The sequence below is a fragment of the Macaca thibetana genome, chromosome 18 (assembly GCF_024542745.1).
Source record: "Macaca thibetana thibetana isolate TM-01 chromosome 18, ASM2454274v1, whole genome shotgun sequence".
Taxonomy (NCBI): Eukaryota; Metazoa; Chordata; class Mammalia; order Primates; family Cercopithecidae; genus Macaca; species Macaca thibetana.
In genome coordinates this window covers 62,652,921-62,674,799 of record NC_065595.1, presented here as the reverse complement: position 1 = coordinate 62,674,799, position 21,879 = coordinate 62,652,921, and the positions used below count along the sequence as shown (strand labels likewise).

The 21,879-nt window shown below is 40.7% G+C and overlaps 2 protein-coding genes across 17 annotated transcripts in view; one reads left to right on the top strand and one right to left on the bottom strand.

Moving 5' to 3' along the window:
• LOC126941171 (myosin regulatory light chain 12B) overlaps positions 1–21,879 on the bottom strand; it is a 392,918-nt gene that overhangs the window by 85,160 nt on the left and 285,879 nt on the right. The gene's annotated exons all lie outside the window — the stretch shown is intronic.
• The window catches only part of MYOM1 (myomesin 1), a 177,807-nt gene that overhangs the window by 55,190 nt on the left and 100,738 nt on the right, over positions 1–21,879 (top strand). For all 4 annotated transcript variants that reach the window (XM_050767428.1, XM_050767432.1, XM_050767429.1 and 1 more), the window contains 4 exons: positions 2,497–2,637; positions 7,335–7,656; positions 8,817–8,974; positions 20,497–20,589. In XM_050767428.1, the coding sequence (XP_050623385.1) occupies positions 2,497–2,637; positions 7,335–7,656; positions 8,817–8,974; positions 20,497–20,589 (714 nt within the window). The remainder of the gene's footprint in view (positions 1–2,496; positions 2,638–7,334; positions 7,657–8,816; positions 8,975–20,496; positions 20,590–21,879) is intronic.

Sequence of the window (21,879 nt, the reverse complement as noted above, 5' to 3'; positions counted from 1 at the left end):
TTTTTTTTTTGAGACGGAGTCTCGTCTGTCCCCCAGGCTGGAGTGCAGTGGCGCCATCTCAGCTCACTGCAAGCTCCGCCTCCCGGGTTCACGCCATTCTCCTGCCTCAGCCTCCTGAGTAGCTGGGACTACAGGCACCTGCCACATCGCCCGGCTAGTTTTTTGTATTTTTTTGGTAGAGACGGGGTTTCACCGGGTTAGCCAGGATGGTCTCGATCTCCTGACCTCGTGATCCGCCCATCTCAGCCTCCCAAAGTGCTGGGATTACAGGCTTGAGCCACCGCGGCCCGGCCTGATTTAGTTTTGTTTGCTAGCCTCAATAAATAAATGTCTTAGCATTACTAAATCATCAGTTCGCATTGTATTTTAACATCTAGTTCTTCATATACTCTTTATTAGAAATCAAAGTCTCGAAGAAATATTAGCATAATAAAAGTGGAGATCTTCATTTTCTAAGCAGTACTATATAACACATAGCATCATAATGCTTTTTAAAAATTCTTCTGTTCCAAATGAAATATGAAGTGGAAGCTGATGAAAGGGCCATGAGTCTTTAGCATAAAGTTCAACTATTAAAAAGTCGGCTCCTACATTGGAATGATGTACAAGAAAAAAAAACAGCTCCTGTGATTTACTTGTGAGAATGGAGTACTCATATTATAGCACATTCTATGTAATAAATGCATTATTTTAAGAATTTGTCTTAAAGGATAAATGACAGAAAAAGGAGCAATGCAATGAAAAGAATAAGAAATCATAGCTATTTTGATGTAATAAATGTCAAAAAATAATGAACTCATGAGAATCTCCTGTAGCCACTAGAATGAGTAAAGAGAGAAAAGCAAAAGCAGAAAAATAGGAGAGAAATTGGAATCCAGCTGTTCGAAATGGGGGAAAAAATGAAACTCTTAAGCCCCATAATTATTTTATTTTGGATGGTAATGGAATAAAGAGGTGAGGGAAAATACCACTTTAAACTTAGACCTGTATAAGCACAGCCTGTACTTCGTGACCTGCCGGGGTATAGAATGCAATCGTTTTGCTGCTGCCCAGGACAGCCAGCCAGGAACAAATGTCACCATGGCTTCCAGTTGGTAACCAATCCACAAGCTTGAATTCAAAGTTCTAACCTTTAGTTTTAATGCTGATCATAGAAAAAGAGATAGATATTCACCTCTGGGGGAGGGGGTAGATATGGGGAAGGAAGAGTTAGGCCATTTCCAGGAGACCTCCCGGGAGGATTCAAGGTGCTGCTGCCTGCCCTGCATGTCAAAGCCCTGTGCTACTTGTTTTCTCGCATCATCATATATCCATTTTGTACCATGTATATGCTTGACCTCTCTTCTGCTTTGGATTAGGTAATCCCTTTTGCTTTTTCAAATGATTTTCGAAGATTAGGAAATGGTCAAGGTTTGGAAGGTTTTCCTATTTCAACTGGGTAGCTTGGCTTTTCCCATGACATAATACCCCTCTTCACCTTGTCTTTAGAGATCCTCTAGACCGGGGGCTTCTAAAAAAAATTAACTTTTTTTTTTTAAGAATAGTTTCAAATTTACAAAATGATTAAAAGGATAGTACAGAAGAGTTCCTATACAGACTCCTATTGTTAACATCTTTCCTTACTGTGTAGATTAGGGACTTTTAGCCCCGAGTTCACGGATTGACTTCAGGGAGTCCATGAACTCCTGAAGTTTATGCCAAATTGTGTATGTTTGTATAAGAATGCATTTCATTTCATTCAAGAACTATACAAATTAACACTATTCTTTTCATTTCATCAATCCCTTTTCTCTGCTATCTCTGCTCTCATGTTTTCCACTTCCCTAGTCATTTTTTTGGTTTATTAGAACACTAACTACCTCCAAGTGCACATTTGCACCAGTGTGCATAGGAAGACAGAACTGACCAAAGGCTTCTTTATCACACCCTTGTGAATCACTGAGTCAATCGGCATCATGTGTTCACATAAAATATATTAACTCTATTATTTAATAAGCCTCACATCCCTTCAAAGGCAGGAGTCACCTATAATACATAAAGGTCTCAGTGTAAACCAAGGGTCCTACATCAGAATGGATCTATCTAGAAAAGTGTGCGTTTTAAATAAGCTCCCAAAAGAATTTGGATGCACCATGTATCAAAACCATTTATATAGTCTGCCTAGATTTCCAACATGACATTAACACAAAAGGGCATTTAGAACTATCATAAAAGCATCACTGTTTTCCCTTGAAACTTTAAGTGGGGGAAAAAGCCATGAAATTACTGGAGCCATAAAATTATTATCACTATTTTTCTTTTCTGTCTCTATAGAGTCTGTTATTTGAAATCTTTCTAACTCTACTTTGATTCTAAAGTTAAAAGATAATTATAACATTAGAGATCTAGGATTTGGTAAAATTTCTCCCAAATTAAAACTTCCTGTATCAGTATTTTGAATGTTGTAAATGCCTTTTTTTTTGTTATTATTGTCTGATGTTAGGTGGTTTATTTCAGACTTACAGATTCCAGTCTACTGTTAGATGATTATTCATCCAAGTTGAGCCCCAAACCAAAGAGAGCCAAGCACAGCCTTCTGTCTGGAGAAGAGAAAGAAAATTTGCCCAGTGACTACATGGTACCCATTTTCTCGGGACGGTGAGTGTGCTTGTTCTTCCTGGCTTTAATTATTAAGAAGTATGTAGTAAGTGCTATAGGAGTAGCAGATTATAGTCATAATTGCTGTGGACAGATTATAGAAATAGCAGCTAACATTTATTGAGCACTTGTCAGATTATAGTAAAAGCAGCTAACCTTTTATTAAGCACTTACTATATACTGATTGAGTAAGATCTGAGGAAGCTCAGAACCATGCACTGAGAGAGACGTGATAATTATGTTAAAAGGGATTTCCTTTTCAGAAATTTTGCCATTACATAGGATGGCTACATGACAAACAAGAATGATCAGAACTTAATGCTGATTATAAAACTAGCTGGAATGGAAAGTGGATCCTGGAATGCTAGTGATTGGACAGGATAGCCAGAGTAAAAAGAAAGCTTCAAAACTGTAAAATGTTGGGTGAATTTTTATTACTCTGTGTGTGTGTGTGTGTGTATGTGTGCGTGTGTGTGTGTGTGTGTATGTATATATCTCTCTCTGAGATAGGGTCTCACTCTGCTACCCAGGCTGGAGTGCAGTGGCACAAACACAGCTCACTGCAGCCTCAACCTCCCAGACTCAGGCAATCCTCCTACTTCAACCTCCCGAGTAGCTGGGACCACAGGCACGAGCCACCACGCCCAGCTAATTAAAAAAAAATTATTTGTAGAAATGGGGTCTCACTATATCACCCAGGTTGGTCTTGAACTCCTGGGCTCAAGTGATCTTCCCTGCTTGGCCTCCCAAAGTGCTTGAATTATAGGCATGAGCCACCACACCTGGCCTGGGTGAACTTTAAAAAAAACCCAAGATGACACGTTTAGGTAGCTGAAAAATATCTTGGTTATCAATGTGGTTTTAATTATTATTCACTGGGGGAAAAAATCTCATCATAATTTGAATGCCTTGTTCAATGGGAAATAGATTGCTATTTGCTTTGAGGAAAACTTCAAACAAAATAATCACTAAATCACAAGTCTGTGTGATGCCAATTTTCTATCTTTATTACATAACATTATTTTTGAGCATTAATAATATTCAAAGGAATCTTGAAAGGAGACTTGTCCTGGACACCAAGATTAAAGCTCAACAGGAACTTTCTGGCTCATCTCCTGTTTACTTCTCTTTGAACACAGAGTTATTCCCATAGCTCAGGTGACGCTCAAAGTGAGGCCATCCTCTAAGAGCAAATGTCATGGAAAAGTAGATCCTCTTGGAAGTCAGGAAATAATTTGGTTGTGATTGATGGTGACCTACATCTGTTGCCTGTGTTTTTCTTTCCATTGCCCTCTGACAGTTCCTTTCTGACTTGTGTCGGAGGCTAATGTCATAATTGCTCTGAACCCAATTAGGAAGGTAAAGGGATAAATAACATTCTATTTTTGGCTTTTTAGCTGATATCTTTGCTCTCTCTGATTTTCTAAAGTGAACTTTCCAGACAAACACGCTTTCGCTGCTAAGTATGCATGTCCAGCCATTTGTCCTCTTCACAGTAGCTTAATGTAACTCGCATTCCTTATAAGTGATGGTAGGCTAGAGGGGTAAAGTCTTTTGTCTCCGGTATTTTTCCCACTCTGTTTCAAAAAATCATTTTAAAACCACATCAGCTTAACACTAGCCTACGTGACATGACTCCACCTGGCAGGGCATGAAATGAAGCTTCTTACTCCTAACATCTTCTCCCTGCTCTGTCCACACCAAACTATTTGTCTCTTCTGGGCCAGTCTCAGGAAGTGATCATTTACCAAATAAACTGATAAAAGAAGATGTGAGGCCGGGCGTGGTGCTCTCGCCTGTAATCCCAGCACTTTGGGAGGCCAAGGTGGGCGGATCACGAGGTCAGGAGATTGAGAACATCCTGGCTAACACAGTGAAACCCCTTCTCTACTGAAAATACAGAAATTACCTGGGTGTGGTGGCAGGCACCTGTAATCCCAGCTACTCGGGAGGCTGAGGCAGGAGAATCGCTTGAACCTGGAAGGTGGAGGTTGCAGTGAGCCAAGAGATCGCGCCACTGCGCTCCAGCCTGGGAAACAGAGCGAGACTCCTCTCAAAAAAAAAAAAAAAAAGATGTGAATAAAAATTGATTTTCTAGGCTTTATTTCTAGTTCTCCATTATATCTTATACGGTGTCATCACCTATACTCTATTACTGTGTCAAAAATAACATTTCACAACGGTTTTGGCAGTATCAACAATCTGAGAAGAGGATGGAAAAAAATGAACATTTGTTGAGTGTCTATTATTATTTGCTGGGACTCATGCAAGGTGCTTTATATAAACCATCTTGCTAAATTCTCCATACAACCCTGCAGAGATATTAATATATCAACGTTTTGGACAAGGAAATCATGGCAGAGTGACTTGCTGAAAGCTGCATGCCTGGGAGGGAAAGAATTGAAAGTCCCACGTAGGCCTGGTCAATGCAGTGGACATGCCCTCTGCACTCACACTGTGCTTCTAGAAAACACCATTTCCTCTGCATGGCACCTGAAAATTCCACTTATATTCTAATAAATTGAGTAAACTTTCTGTTGGCAAGAGATTTTGAATTGAGATTGTCACAGATTCGCAGAGTACTGGGAGATTTTAAATTTAGTTTTACTTCGTAGTAGTATACTTTTGTCAACATGTTAGCCTCACAGTTTTACTTTTGTGTCCAGATTATAGAAGGGTTATCACTGATAAATCCTGACTTTTACTTAAAGGAGAATATCCCTACTGCCCTGGGTCTAACATACTTTTTAAGTGTAGTTGAGTTCTCATGTGAAATAATTACAAGGTTTTTTTTCCGAAGTTTGGCTTCTTTGTAAACGGAAAAGGCAAGGAGACTATCACTTCGTTTGGCCCTCTAGAGCTGTGCCAACCTATCCAGTATCAGTAGTAATGAGAACTTAAACATAAAGTTCTCTTACTTGGAGCCTGGGGCAAGACTAGCATTGAATATGATCCATCATTACATGAATTGAAACAGATCACAAAGCTCATTTCACATCTCCCTATTGTATGTTGACTTCTATAGAGAATTCCAAGCAAATTCTCCATGGTTTGTTTTGTATTCAGTTAGTAATTCATTCACTTCCTATCTTGTTCAAAAAAGATTGAGAAGTCATTATGTGAGGACACTAAACTAAAAATCTTTCATCTTCCTCCTCCCCCTCAAATAATAATGGACATATTACTAACATCCATAGTAGGGATTCTCTTATTAATATTTACAGAGAGAGAGGAAAAAACTTAAAATTTACTCACTACATTTAGTCAGAAACAACATGGACTCATCTCGTCTGCCAGATGTTTTAGGAATAGTCCATGAGAAACCCCAAACTTGGCAAATGTGGAATCTTATTCCTCAGCAAGCGACATAGATTTAGATGCTAGGAACTTGCTAACACAATGGCAGCATTTGCTTACATACTGAAGCAATCATTCTTGGAATGTATAATTCTGACGTAAGAGGTCTAAGGAGACTCAATTTCAAGAGAATCCTCGATATAATCTTTCACTAAAACATTTGAGGGGCTTTACAACAAAAGGCATTGAAATATGTTAAAATAATTCAAATATTTTTAAACAACATGAATAAATCACAGCACAGATTCTATCATAAACTGCCACAGTAGGCATTGAACTTGAGATGTTACCACTCCCTCACTATTGTCATCAATTATGAATAATAACGAGTCACATTTATAAATGTCACCACTTCCATCACAAGTTTGATAATTTCTTAGTATATACTATAGGTGCACACATAGTATATGCACACACAACATATATTATCTTAGAAAGAAACCCAGTAGACATAAGGAACCTCATGTACATTCAGAACTTATTCATACTGCAACAACTCCAGGCAGTGCATTATATCAGCAAAGTGACAGAATCCAGATCAAGCTCCTACTCATGTATCAGGGTCACAGGCAAACAAACTAGATCTCATTTGACAATATGGCTTTTCTGGAAAGGAACCATAATCTTTTATTGTAAACAAAATCATGTTTAAACACACTAAGACAATCCGTGAGACGACCTTGGGCAAGTTATCTAACTTCTCTGAACCTCGTTACCATATATCTAAACCAGAAATAATAATTTATCTTGGCCGGACATGGTGGCTCACGAGTGTAATCCCAGCACTTTGGGAGGCCAAGGCTGGAGGATCACCTGAGGTCAGGAGTTCGAGACTAGCCTGGCCAACATGGTGAAACCCTGTCTCTACTAAAATTACAAAATATTAGCTGGGCATGGTAGCCTGTAATCCCAGCTACTTGGGAGGCTAAGGCAGGAGAATTGCTTGAACCTAGGAGGCCGAGGTTGCAGTGAGCTGAGATTGAACCATTGCACTCCAGCCTGGGCAACAAGAGCGAGACTCCATCTTAAAAAAAAAAAAGTTTATCTCATAGGGTTTATATGGGGCTGAAACAAGATCATGTATGTGAAAAGCACCAGGGCCATCATAGGTGTTATAATTACTGTTATCATTATTATTATTATTGTTATTTGTTAAGGTGAGGAACACTTCCTCACCTTACATGAAGCGTCAGCTTCTGATTTACCTGCTTTTTCTATATCGGGTTTTCTTTTGGTGCAGGATACAGTGTCTGAGGTGTGGTACTTTGAACTTAGTAAAAATTACTCAATCTTATCACTGCCATCCACAACATCTACATTTTGCCATTATTGTGTTTTAGTCAAAAGCATGTCAGTGGAATTACAGATACGGAAGAAGAAAGAATTAAAGAAGCTGCTGCTTATATAGCCCAGAGGAATCTTCTTGCTACTGAGGAAGGAATCACAACATCTAAACAGTCCACGGCATCTAAGCAGTCCACGGCATCTAAGCAGTCCATGACATCCAAGCAGTCCACAGCATCCAGGCAATCCATGGCATCCAAGCAGTCCGTGGTTTCCAAACAGGCCACGTCCACTCTTCAACAGGAAGAAACTTTTGAAAAGAAGTCAAGGAAAGTTGCAATTCGAGAAAAGGCAGAACGCCTGTCCCTGAGGAAAACAGTAAGAAAAGACAGTTTAACGTAACTTACAAAGGTAGAAATGCATGTCATAAGGGGTGTGTGTGTGTGTGTGTGTGTGTGTGTGTGTAGATGTAGATGGATTTGTTTCTTTTTTTTTCTTCGAGATGGAGTCTCACTCTGTCCCCCAGGTTGGAGTGCAGTGGCGCAATCTCAGCTCACTGCAGCCTCCGCCTCCCGGGTTCAAGCGATTCTCCTGCCTTCGCCTCTCAAGTAGCTGGGGTTACAGGCATGCGCCACCACACCTGGCTAATTTTTCTTTTTTTTTTTTTTTTTTTTTTTTTTAAGTAGAGATGGGGTTTCGCCATGTTGGCAAGGCTGGTCTCAAACTCCTGACCTCAAGTGATCCACCCACCTCAGCCTCCCCAAATGTTGGGATTACAGAATGAGCCACTGCACCTGACTGATGTGTTTCAAATGAAGAATATGTGATCTTTTGGAGAAACAAAACATAAGAAAACAAGGAGAAAGACATTAAAATATTAATATGTAGGTCAAATAAAGCAAACAATAGTTTTAAACTCCATGGAATTTTAGGTTTTAAGGAAATTAAAGATTTTAAAGAGCCTTAAGAAATCCACCTTAGAGGAGTATTTTACTTACAGGAGTAAAATACTGTAAGTAAAATACTCCTCTATGTAAAATATGGCCAGATGTGGTGGCTCACATCTGTAATCCCAATTTTGGGAGGCCAAGGCAGGAGAATTACTTGAGGTCAGGAGTTCGAGATCAGCCTAGCCAACATGGTGAAACCCCATCTCTACTAAAAATACAAAAATTAGCCAGGCATGGTGGTGAGTGCTTGTAATCCCAGCTACTCGGGAGGCTGAGGCACGAGAATTGCATGAACCTGGGAGGAAGAGGCTGCAGTGAGCCAGGTTGCACCAGTGTACTCCAGCCCAGGCCAAAAAAAAAAAAAAAGAAAAAGAAAAAGAAATCAAAGATGTTGCTTAAGCTTGGAATGTTAAATGTCAAATAACTACCTCTGTTCTTAAAAGGGAGAAGGGAGTGCATTTTCTCTAAACAAAATTAAGCTTCCAAATGGAAAAATAAAACTTTTGGCTTCTACTTGTTATTTTAGCACCAAAAGTCACTTTGATTTAGTGGTATTTTGGTAATATGTTTGCTTATTTGTTATTTCAGTTAGAAGAAACCGAGGCATATCATGCTAAGTTGAATGAAGACCATCTTCTCCACGCTCCTGAGTTTATCATTAAACCTCGCTCCCACACGGTTTGGGAGAAGGAGAATGTAAAATTGCACTGCTCCATAGCAGGCTGGCCAGAACCTCGTGTCACGTGGTATGTTATCTTTATGAAAACTAACAGAATTCATTACACAAAGTTAAGTTCACCTCTAGTGAAACACACAGAACCACCATATGCAAGAGTCAGTGAAGACATCTGTAAGATTGTATAGGTTTCCAAAGAGTGAAGAAGGGTATTGAGATGAATTTGTATGTGTGGGAAGAAAAAACATTCTTGTGTATATATGCTACATGATAATACTCTATAATCCTATTATGCAAATGGGTCTTTATTTTATATGAAGTATTGCATTTTAGTCAACATATATACTTACCAAACATATGTCTATAAATGCTATGGATGATAAAAGTTAGGTAAAAATTAGCTTCCATCAATGAACTTCACACAGCAGGGCAGGATTTTGTGATTGGAAGCAATGCTGCCTTTTACAAAGTAACTAAAACTCCCATCTCTACCCCTCGTATGAGCTAAGGCCTGAATGTGCCTGCCTTCCTTCCTTCTTTCCTTCCTTCCTTCCTCCCTCCCTCCCTCCCTCCCTCTCTCCCTTTCTTTCTTTCTTTCTTTCTTTCTTTCTTTCTTTCTTTCTTTCTTTCTTTCTTTCTTTCTTTCTTTCTTTCTTTCTTTCTTTCTTTCTCTCTTTCTTTTTCCTTTCTCTTTCTTTCTTTTCCTTTCCTTCTCTTCCTTTCTTTCTTCTTTCTCTCTTTTCTTTCTCTTTCTTTTTTCTTTCTCCTTCCTTTCCTTCCTTCCTTCCTTCCTTCCTCTTTCTCTCTTTCTTTTCTTTCTTTCTTCCTTTCTTTTTTAATTAATTTATTTTTTTACCAGAGAGCATAAGCAAGTTGCATCAATGTGTTTTCTGACACCAAACAAAAGAAAGAATTGGATGCCAGATACTACCCAACAGGGGGCAGGAGATACTTTCTTTCCGTAAGGAATAAGCACTCTTTCTCCTTCCATAATATATCCTATTGCAATTGTCAGTGGCTTTGTGGTCCTTAAACTGAGAACTTTCCTGTCACATGTCACAAATATCTGCCATAGAGAGCGGAAGTATGAAAATAATTGAGCCAATTAAAAAAGATATTTCAGTTTTACTCTCTGGTGCAGGTATTTGCATGCTTTTTTCTTATCTTCAGGAGTGGTGATAAATGCACCTTAGGTTGCAATATAAACACTACACGAATGTCACTGTCACCCAGAGTATCTGCCTCCTTCTCCTTTCTTTTCTATTATTTCTAATGTTGATCAGATGCCTGCATAGCACTGTGGAGGTAGCTGACAAGATAAACCCACTTATTTCTCTAAGGTTATTCTTTTGAGACAGAGTCCCGCTTTGTCACCCAGGCTGGAGTGCAGTGGTGTAATCTTGGCTCACTGCAACCTCCACCTCCTGGGTTCAAGCTGTTCTCCTGCCTCAGCCTCCCAAGTAGCTGGGACTACAGGCGTGCACCACCACACCTGGCTAATTTTTGTATTTTTAATAGAGATGGGGTTTCGCCATGTTGGCCAGGCTGGTCTCGAACTCCTGACCTCAGGTGATCTGCCCACCTTGGCCTCCCAAAGTGCTGGGACTACAGGAGTGAGCCACCGTGCCCGGCTTCTAAGGTGGTTCTTAAGGAGCATATGGTGAATTTTTACTTGTAATCTTAATCTGTCTTTGATGATTTTGGATTTACTCACAATTTTTCTATGCATGTAAACTCTTTTCAGGGCTTCTGAATTTGAAAACCAAAGAATAAAAATCAAAACTGGCTATGAATTATCGGGGCAAATAATTTATAGTAAACAAAGATGAGAACTGTGGAAACATATTTCTATAAAAATGAAGTTTAAAAAAATCAATTTACAAGCTTTAAAATAGAAAAGTAAGTTAGCAATCACTCTGCCTTTGCCTGCCCTTCTCTGTGACTATGGAGTTGCACAATTCGGCCTGTCAAAGGGACATTTCTTCTTAAAAAACCAATTACTTCACACCTCAAAAAAAAAAAAAAAAAGAAATTCCAAACTTTCCTATAGAAATGCACAAACAATAACAAATTTTCAGCTGCAAGAAATATTAGTAAAAATATTTCTTCTTTCATGAATTAAAATGTATCAATAATAAATGAAGAATTAGAGGCCTTTGTTGAATAAATGTGTTTATTACACCGTATCCTATCTGTGTTTTCCCACTTAAAAAAATTAGAATTAAAGATGATTATCAAAAGGACACAAAGTAGCTTCTGGGAGATAAATATTCAATTCCTAAGCATTTATTTTTTCTGTTAATTACACTGCAGCTTGAATAAAAACCCAGCCACATACACTGATGGTGTTATTAAGCAAAAGCAGTGTGATTTCACAAAAGCAGAGCTGAACTTCAGAGATTAGACTCCTCACACTGTGCTCTGTTGATCTGGAAAAAAAATACTTAAAAACAAAAACAAAAAGAATGGAAAGTCTCTAGAAAAATAGGAGATGACCAAACTGTCAACCCTTCAAATTCCAGTTAAATTCAAAAATAGAAATACTGTCCATTTCCAGTTATCCTCACTAACAGAGCTGAGAAGCGGTTGAGTTGAGCCCCAAACCCTTCACAGGTGGCTTTGAAATATTTACATCCTTTACATGTGAAGTTTATGTCCTAGGGGTTCATTTCAAATAAAAGGGAAGACACAGAGACAAGCTTCCTCTCCAGAAGTACTGGATGGGCCTCCTCTGGTCCCTGCACCCCCGTTAGTGCTCTTGCAGCGAACAACTCCCTTGAGCCTCGTGCAAAGCATCAGTCCTAGTGACTCCATTCCTTATCGTACATTCTCCCACGAGGGACAGACCAGAGCATATCACAGATAGTCTCCTTGCCTTGCAAGCTAAGTGAAAAACAAATATTAAAACGAACAACAAGGCTGCAGTGAGCTCTGATCTCACCACTGCATTCCATCCTGGGCAACAGAGCTAAAAAAAAAAAAAAAGAACTGGGAGACAACTAAGAAAATCGTTAACTATACTTCTGAGAGCAAGATTTGCCCTGGGTAAAGCTGAAACTCGGACAATCAGTTAGCAGATAACTGACAATTGGAAATGGCAGTAAACAGGGTCAAGTTCAGGTTTTGTGGGCATGAAGCTGATACAACTCGGAGGGCACTCTTTACAAACTAAATAAATAAATTAGCAGTATAAGCCAGGACATAAGGTCTTGCAGGGATTTGGATAGTGAGAGACCCTGAAACTTAAGCTTCATTTGCTTCAAGGTAAATCCACCTCTGGGAGTTGACTTCTGGATGGGATTAGTATATATTCCTGGGCACGTTTTTAAAAAGTCATTAACTGGACTGGGCGAGCTGGCTCACACCTGTAATCCCAGCACTTTGGGAGGCCAAGGTGGACAGATCACTTGAGGCCAGGATTTGAGACCAGCTTGGCCAACATGTAGAAACCTCGTCTCTACTAAAAATACAAAAATTAGCCAGGTGTGGTGATGCATGCCTGTAATCCCAGCTACTCGAGAGGCTGAGGCAGAAGAATCACTTGAACCCGAGAAGCAGAGGTTGCAGTGAGCCAAGATGACACTACTGCACTCCAGGCTGAGCAACAGAGTGAGACCCTGTCTCAAAAAAAAAAAAAAAAAGAAAAAGAAAAAAGAAAAGAAAAAAAGAAAAGAGAATGAGAAAAAAGTCGTTCACTGGAGTGCTAATTGACTTTGCACCACTGGTACAGAGCATGCAATCTTCAGTAAGCAGCCTTCCCCTTGAAGACCTGGGAATCCGCAACCCAAGCAGGAGCCAAGATTGTTGGTGATGACATTGCTGGCATTTATACCTTTTTGGTATCCAATTGCAGCTTCCTGGGCCTGACACTGAGGAGAAGTACAAAGAGAATATTGAGAATGCCCTTCCTGAATATCAGCAGGTTTATTAAAGGAGTAAACTTGTGATGATGCTTCATATAATCACACTGCCTCCGCTCATAGCAGTTAAGTCCTTAGCCATGTCTTTCAAAGGCACGTGTGCGGGGCCTGGTTCAGGCAAAAGCCTTTCCAAAGAGAGTTTGGCTCCAAGTTTCCACTGGACATCTTTATGTCATGGGAGTTCCTGAGGCCTATGATACAAACACTCAGCAGCCGCTCTCCAACCAATCCCACGTTACTAACCAAATCTATTTATGTGGAACCTAAAGGTTACCCAGAGAGCACTGAATGACAGGGCACACACATCCCTCATTCAGGTCAGGTGCAGAGACAGGATGCAGTACCGTCCTATTCCCAACTCGCTCTGACAACAGCAGGGAGCCTGTCTAAGCACTGGCCTGAGTAGAAAAGTTAGTTACAGGCCGGCCGCGGTGGCCCACGCCTGTAATCCCAGCACTTTGGGAGGCTGAGTCCGGCAGATCACCTGAGGTCGGGACTCTGAGACCAACCTGACCAACATGGAGAAACCCCGTCTTTACTAAAAATACAAAATTAGCTGGGCACGGTGGCACACGCCTGTAATCCTAGCTACTCGGGAGGCTGAGGCAGGAGAATCACTTGAACCCGGGAGGTGGAGGTTGCGGTGAGCCAAGATCGCGCCACTGCACTGTAGCCCTGGGCAACAAGAGTGAAACTCTGTGAGAGAGAGAGAGAGAGAGAGAAAGGGAGAAAGGGAGAGAGAAAGGGCGAGAGAGAGAGAAAGAAAGGGAAAGAGAGAGAGAAAGAGAAAGAAAGGAAGGAAGGAAGGAAGAAAGGAAAGAGAGAGAGAGAAAGAAAGAAAAAAAGGGGGGAGAGAGAGAGACAGGGAGAGGGAGGGAGGGAGGGAGGGAGGAAGGAAGGAAGGAAGGAAGGAAGGAAGGAAGGAAGGAAGGAAGGAAGGAAGTAAGTTACGGAGGATGCTGCTGCGCCCATACTGTGAAGCTGGCCATCCTGCAGGAGGACTCTGTCAACATAGAAGGGAAAATACATATGTAGTGAGAAAAACTAAAGTTTTAAAATTTAATAGGGTACATTTATGTAATAACTTGTATAATAAGAGTCTTTCTGTTTAAAAGGGGCAGAAAAAAAGCATTTATGTTTGTGTTTGTTTTATTTGCATAATGAAATTCTGGAAGGATATGTATATGTAAGAACCTAAGAAAAGCTATTGACCCTGAGGGAGAACCTTGTCAAAGGGACAAAAGTGCTAGGAAGGGTTCACCAGGAAGGGTTCACTGTGCACCCTTTATTCTTTCTGGTTCTTGAACCATATAAACGTATCACCTGGTCAAATTTTAAACATTCTGTGAAATAGTGGAGAAGGAAAAAGTTTTCTTTAAAAGGAGAGAATAGTGTTAATTATATACTTTTTAGAGAGCGGGATTCAGCTGGTTTCTGGCCTGAAGCCTGGATTGAATTTGTCAGTGGAAATCTTGACTGTAGCCTGCAGTGAGATCAGGAAAACTCTCTGGAGCAATGTGTTGGTATTAGTGTGTACTTGTCATTCCCTCACTCGGCACTCATCCTTTCATGTGTATATGTTGGACACTGGACTCGATCTTCAAGCAAAACATTTACAATACGTGTTTAAAATTCTTCAGTTTCAGCCAGGCGCGGGGGCTCACGCCTATAATCCCAGCACTTTGGGAGGCCGAGTCAGGCAGATCACCTGAGGTCCAGAGTTCGAGACCAGCCTGGCCAACATGGTGAAACTCCATCTCTACTAAAAATACAAAAATTTCTAGTAGATGTGGTGTGTGGTGGCATCTACATTTAGTAGATGTGGTGTGTGGTTTAGTAGATGTGGGTGTGGTGGCAGGCACCTGTAGTCCCAGCTACTCAGGAGGCTGAGGCAGGAGAATCGCTTGAATCTGGGAAGTTGAAGTTGTAGTGAGTGAGATCGCGCCACTGCACTCCAGCCTGAGGGACAGAGCAAGACCCTGTCTCAAAAAAAAAAAAAAAAATTATTCGGTTTCACCCAAAAGTCATTGTCAAATAGATACTTAAAGAAATTTGTCATTAAGCCCATTATAATAATTCAAAACCTAGGAATAAAATAGTTATGAAGGCAGAGATTTGGAAAACTCTTCTTCTAGTCTCACAAATTATGAGGGTTTGTAAATTTCATAATAGAATCATGCATTGAGTTTATTTTCAATATTAGAATTATTCATCACATATTCAAATTTAGCAGTTACTACCATATTATCATAGGAAAAACAACCTATATTTAAAATGGTTAACACAAATTATTTACAGTTTACAACAGTTTTCCAACATAAGGATTTCGAGTTTTATTTTGAATTTTTCTTATTTACTTAATTCCAAAATCTATCCCAATGGGATCTCTCTCTCTCTCTCTTTCAGATAATTAGTTTTTAAAGTGGGTGTAGAGCGATTTATTCAAAACAGGTTGGAGTCTAAGCAGCAATCTCATTTGTGGTGAGATTCAGTTGGTTAAAGATCATCTTTGGCCAGGCGTGGTGGTTCACGCCTATAATCCCAGCACTTTGGGGGCCAAAGCAGGCAGATCACCTGAGGTCAGGAGTTTGAGACCAGCCTGGCCAACATGGTGAAACCCCATGTCTACTAAAAATACAAAAGTAGCTGGGCGTGGTGGTGCGCTCCTCCAGCTACTCGAGTAGCTCCTCCCAGCTACTCGAGAGGCTGAGGCAGGAGAAACGCTTGAACACAGAAGGCAGAGGTTGCAGTGAGCAGAGATCGCGCCACTGCTCTCCAGCCTGGGTGACAGAGTAAGACTCCATCTCAAAAAAGAGATCATCTTGGTGTGCATTATTTGTGGATAGAAAATAATTTTCGTGAAGGCTTTTGCTTGATCATGCTTTACACTGCCAAGGAGCTTTTACTGTGACCCCATACTATCAAACTCGGCCCAACATCCAAACTGACATTTGTTGGGGGGAATTGTGTGTTTTACACACATAAAGGAAATGTCACTGGAAAAACTTATAGTATACTGAAAGCTCATTAACAATTTATAGACATTACATAAAAATGATAAGGGAGATGGTATACATCTGTATATTCACAGGGATTTAAGAAAGCTTCTGACACGTAATCCCAGGGTGTGGATTAACCTCCAAAATTAGCCGATGACTACTCAGCTTGGAATTTCATGTTCCAGAAATAACAAGCTGTGAAGTGTATACAGAACAGGCCCCAAATCCTTCTTTTCTTCCCTGACTCAAAGCTAAAGACAGCCAGTCTCAAGTGACTCCAAACCTAAATGCCTCACTGGGTGAAATTGTGTGGAGAATAGTATCAAATATCTTTCTGAGTTGATCCTTGCCCACTGCTTTAAATGAAGAATTTCTCACATTGGTATCTGGAGCTCCAGAGAAAAGACTACAAACTCTGCAGTCAAAGTGATGTGTGGTGTGTGTGTGTATTTTGAACCCATTTCTCTTACCATGTGGCGATAATAGAAAAGTCATCAGCTGGGGAAAAGGTATTAAGGTGCTAAATTGAGTAGTAATGGAAGGAAAGGATGGTGAAGCAACTATGGGAGCTGCAAAATAGCCTTCTATTTTATTTTTAAAAATTTATTTTTTACAGTCATGGAGTCACGCCATGTTACCCAGCTGGTCTCGAACTCCTGTCCTCAAACGATCCTCCCGCTTCAGCCTCCCAAAGTTCTGAGATTACAGACATGAACCACCACTCCTGACCTGCAGAATACTTTGTAATGAAAATTTTATAGAGATACGAGCAATACTTTTGATCAAAAGCCAAATTGAGTGTCACTGAGTCATTTGGTCAAACAGCACATGTCACAGCTTTTGGTATCACAGCGCTTTTCTTAGGCAAAGAGGAACCACTGAAAACCCTCCAGCACAAGAAAGAGCAGAGCCAGAGTGAGCTTCTGAGTCCAGCGTGAAATTACCTAAACCAATTATATAAGAAGAGCATGCCAATTAATATGTTCTACCCTGTCCTTCATCAAAACGGGGAATGCTGGAGACTAGGAGTGGCCAGTAGATTTCTTTTTCCAGGCCATCTCTGATCAGATAGTCCTGTCTGCTCGAGCCGTTTTGAGACAGCTGTCTGAAGCTGCTGGCAGGAAACAGCACTGCATCAACTTGTAGGGTCTTCTGTGTTTGGAGAAGGTTATGTTGCTGCACCTGCCACGCAGCTGCGATTGTTGAGCCAGTCCCACCCTCTCCATTCCACATCTGAGGGAACTCAGACTCAGAGCATCAACTTACTTTCTTCGTGTGCATTTATTTAAAATCATCCAACTTTGGGAGGCTGAGGCAGGGGGATCGCTTGAGCCCAGGAGTTTGAGACCAGCCTGGGCAACATAGTAAGACCTCATCTCTATTCATTTAAAATAAAATCATCCATATCTTGACATGTATGTTTATCAGAACTCTGTTCTCTCAGCCAAAAAAATTATGAAGCTACAATTAATCTATTGCATTACATGATAATTCTGTTCTACCCAATTTAACCAATTCTCAGGGCCTGGTGTTTGCCCATGACTCATTCTTCCTCAGGAGTAGGAATAGAAGTAAATGTGGATCAGACCAGGTGCAGTGGCTCATGCCTGTAATCCTACCATTTTGGGAGGCCGAGGTGGGAGGATTGCTTGAGTCCAGGAGTTTAAGACCAGCGTAGGCAACATAGCGAGAGCCCGTCTCTACAAAAAATAGAAAAAATTAGCTGAACGTGGTAGTGCATACCTGCAGTTCCAGCTACTTAGGAGTCTGAGGTGGGAAGATTGCGTGAGCCTGGGAGGTGGAGGTTGCAGGGAGCTATAATCACACCATTGCACTCCAGCGTGGGAGACAGAGTGAGACCCTGTCTCAAAAACAACAACAACAAAAAGTAAATGTGGATCAGACACAATCCCCAACCTCAAAGGTTTGGCAACTTAATAGAAGAGACACATATCCAACCATAATTTTGATCAATGTTATATTTAGTAATTTGAAGCAATGAACCCTGATGCAGAGAGGCAGGAACAATTCATATTGTATCATATTTTAGAGAAGAGTTTATTGAAAAAGTTGTGTTTGATCTGAATCTTGAAGGATGAGTTGGTTTTGCTATATGGAGGAGAGTGTTTTTTGTTGTTTTTTTTTTAAGTGTAGAAAATGAATAATGTGCTTTAAGTATGTAGGGGTGTATGTGTGTGTGAGAGAGAGAGTTGGGGAAAGGAAGGAGCTGACTGAAGCCAGTATTCTTCCTTTCTCTCCCTTTCTATCATGTTCCCTACTCCCAAACCCCTTTATGATCATGTCCACAAGTCTAAAGAAATGAAATGCAGAGAGAACAATTGGAAAATGGAAGCATCATATGGGTCAGCAGCCAGGCTGCCTGTTCAGATCCCCCCTCTGCTGTTCCTGGCTGTGTGACTGGGCAAGTTCCTGAAACCCTCATGCCTTGGTTTCTTCATCTGGGAAATGAGGTTAAAAACACTATCTCATACCGTGGTTGTGAGAACTGAACTTACCAATGTATGCATAAAGCACTTAGAGCATTGCGTGGCTCATAGTCAATCTCCATGTCAGCTGTGTTTATCAGGGTTATTGACGTCATTTGTACATGCAAAGTGGGCTGTCTGAAAGGGAAACAAGTGAAACCCAATTCCTCTTTTGGGCAGAAAATGGTTTAAGTAGAAAAGCCTGGTCCAGCACCATAGCCACTGGCTGCTGAGAACATGAGGAAGTGGTGAAGAATCCAGGCACCACGTACAGACCCGGAAGACAGGGTCCCAGGGAGAGGCCCCTCTGCGTAATCCACTCTCTGAGGGCTGCGAGGCTTAACCAGATATGGAACAGTCAGAAAAGGGGAGGCTTTCAGCTCTTGTCAGAAGTTTCCTTTCATGATTTGTATTATAAATTCTTCCAAGGCAAGAGCTGTGTTTGTTTATGACATTGAATAAAACACTTAAATATAACGATTGTTCAACACAATGATATTGCAGGCTGGGTGCAGTGGCTCACACCTGTAATCCCAGCACTTTGGGAGGTCGAGGCAGGTGAATCACCTGAGGTCAGGAGTTTGAGACCAGCCTGACCAACATGATGAAACCCCGTCTGTACTAAAAATACAAAAAACTAGCCGGGCGTGGTGTCCGGTGCCTGTAATCCCAGCTACTGGGGAGGCTGAGGCAGGAGAATCGCTTGAACCTGGGAGGCGGAGGTTGGAGTGAGCCAAGATGATGCCATTGCACTCCAGCCTGGGCAACAAGAGTGAAACTCTGTCTCAGAAAAAAAAAGAAAAGAAAAGAAAAGAAAAAAACAAACAATGATATTGCTTCTAACAACATGCAAGAATGTTAGCAGGAAGAATGTTTTGCTCTCATCCTTCACAGACAGCCAACAATAAAACCCCCAACACAACGCCTTCCTCTCTGTTACATCAACAGTGGTCAACTTTTTAAAAAGCTTATTTATGTATTTATTTGTTTGTTTTATTTATTTATTTTTAAAAAGCTTATTTGTTTTATTTATTTATTTTAAGACAGGGTCTCACCATGTTGCCCAGACTGGAGCGCAGTGGTGCGATCACAGCTCACTGCAGCCTCAACCTCTCAGGCTCAAGCTATTCTACCACTGTAGCCTCCAGAGTAGTTGGGACTACAGGTTTACACTCAGCTAATTTTTTGTAGTTTTTGTAGATTCAGGGTCTTGCTTGTTGCCCAGGCTGGTCACTAACTCTTGGCCTCAAGTGATTCTCCCACTTCAGCCTCCCAAACTGCTGGAGTTACAGGAATTACATGCATAAGCCACCATGCCTGGCCTAAAACCTTTTTAATTGTAATATAACATGCACACAAAAAACCATTTTCTGCCCAAAGGAGGAACTGGGTTTCACTTGTTTCCCTTTCAGACAGCCTACTTTTTTTTTTTTTGCGGTAGAGTCTCACTCTGTCGCCCAGGCTGGAGTACAGTGGCACAATCTCGGCTCATTGCAACCTCTGCCTCCTGGGTTCAAACAATTCTCATGCCTGAGCCTCCCGAGTAGCTGGGATTACAGGTGTGTGCCACCACGCCTGGCTAATTTTTTGTATTATTAGTAGAGAGGGTGTTTCGCCATGTTGGCCAGGCTGGTCTCGAACTCCTGACCTCGAGTGATTTGCCTGCCTCGGCTTCCCAAAGACTGCACACTTTTATAAATGAATTGCTTTAGTGAATTTTTGTAGATTGCACACACTCATGTAACTGACACCCAAATCAATAAACATTATTGACATCCAAGAAGCCTCCTTCATGCGTCCCAACACACTACTGATTTCTAGTAGCATTAATTAGTCTTTTTGTTTTTGTATTCTATATAAAAGCAATCATTCTGCTGTGCACTCTTTTGAAACTGGCTTTTTTCGGTAACATTATGTTACATGACATTCAGCCATATTGTTGTGAATAGTCAACATTTTTCATGTAAGTTTATAGAGGAGGGGAAAGCACTTCATCAAGAAGTGTGATTGTATTGCTGGTACACTTCACGTAAGCTAATATTACTTACATTTATTTAATCAATGCTGCTGCTACCCTCAGTGCTCTGTTTATAGGTGTTCCTGCAAGAACAAGAATTGTATGTGTGTGTTTAATCGTGAAGTTGTTTACACTTCAGCTTACTTCATTTTGTTTCCGTTCTGTTACAGGTATAAAAACCAGGTGCCAATAAATGTCCATGCAAACCCTGGAAAGTACATTATTGAGAGTCGATATGGAATGCACACTCTGGAGATTAATGCGTAAGAGAACATCAGTGTCCATGTGTTGCTCAACATTGCTCAGGGAGGCGTCTCACCCCTGCAGTTAACAGCCCATTCTCCCCATTTCATCCCAATGCTGTGTGATCACAATGAGGGACATTCATATACGGTGCTTCTCTGGGTGCACACCTGAAAGTGATATGTATGACTGATTCTTACCATGCTCACACTACCTCCCAAAGTGATTTTATATTTGTATTTAGTCAAAGATGATCAGAAAAAAACCAATTTGCATATTTTTATTTATCTTTTTCTATACTTGGGAATTTAGATGTAAGTAAGAAAAATATGTTGCATAAAGAGGCTTTTATATTCAGTAATCATTTCAGAGTCCCAAATCAATATCATCATCACATTCTCTTGTTTTTAATAACTAAAGGCCATGGAGATCCAGGTAGGTGGCATTGAATGTGGTCTAAACTTGGAGATAATGTTCTTTCCTTCAGCTTGCCAGGAACCATGGGAAAGTATGTACTCTGTCAATCTGTGTATGTGAAGCAGGCTAGACATTGAGATGTTTGAGCTTAAAGTAAAATCGAAAGCAAAATTTGAAAATGAAGCCTACATCAAAATTCCTAAGTTCCCAAATGTTTATTATGCCTCCCAAGATGATTTTGAAATTCAAACCTAGTTAGGTCAATGAAAAAGCTAAACAAGATCCCACCATTTTCAGTTTAGATAAAACCATGGTGTGCATAAATGTCAAGGTGAAATTTATATTATTCATTCTCAAGAGACGTATAGCCTTCTCCTCAGATCAGAGGAGTTGGCCAAGTGATGCTAGGACCCTGTGATGTTTGCCAAGCACTGACCCTGACCCAAGGTCAGGTCAGTTCTGCCAGTGGGTGGTTCGACTGAAGCAGCAGTGAGCTATGTGGTTACTTTCAAAATTAAGTAGTTATGAGAAGGGCAACTGTATTTGCCTTCCTGGGGTTCTATTGATGTCTGTAAAATTTCAGCAACAAAAAAAGTTTACACAAATGAAACTAAATCCTGAGAAACAATGAAGAACACGAGAAACTGGCAATGATAAGACATAAAACAACCTGCTTTGAAACCTTAGCCTCTTCATCTCTCCATGAGACCATTCTTCTCCCTAATGGTCCATTTTTATAAGAATTCCAATTTCTGTATTATAACTTAGAAGAACATCCAAATAGTGCTTCTTGGCCGGGCACGGTGGCTCAAGCCTGTAATCCCAGCACTTTGGGAGGCCGAGACGGGCCGATCACGAGGTCAGGAGATCGAGACCATCCTGGCTAACACGGT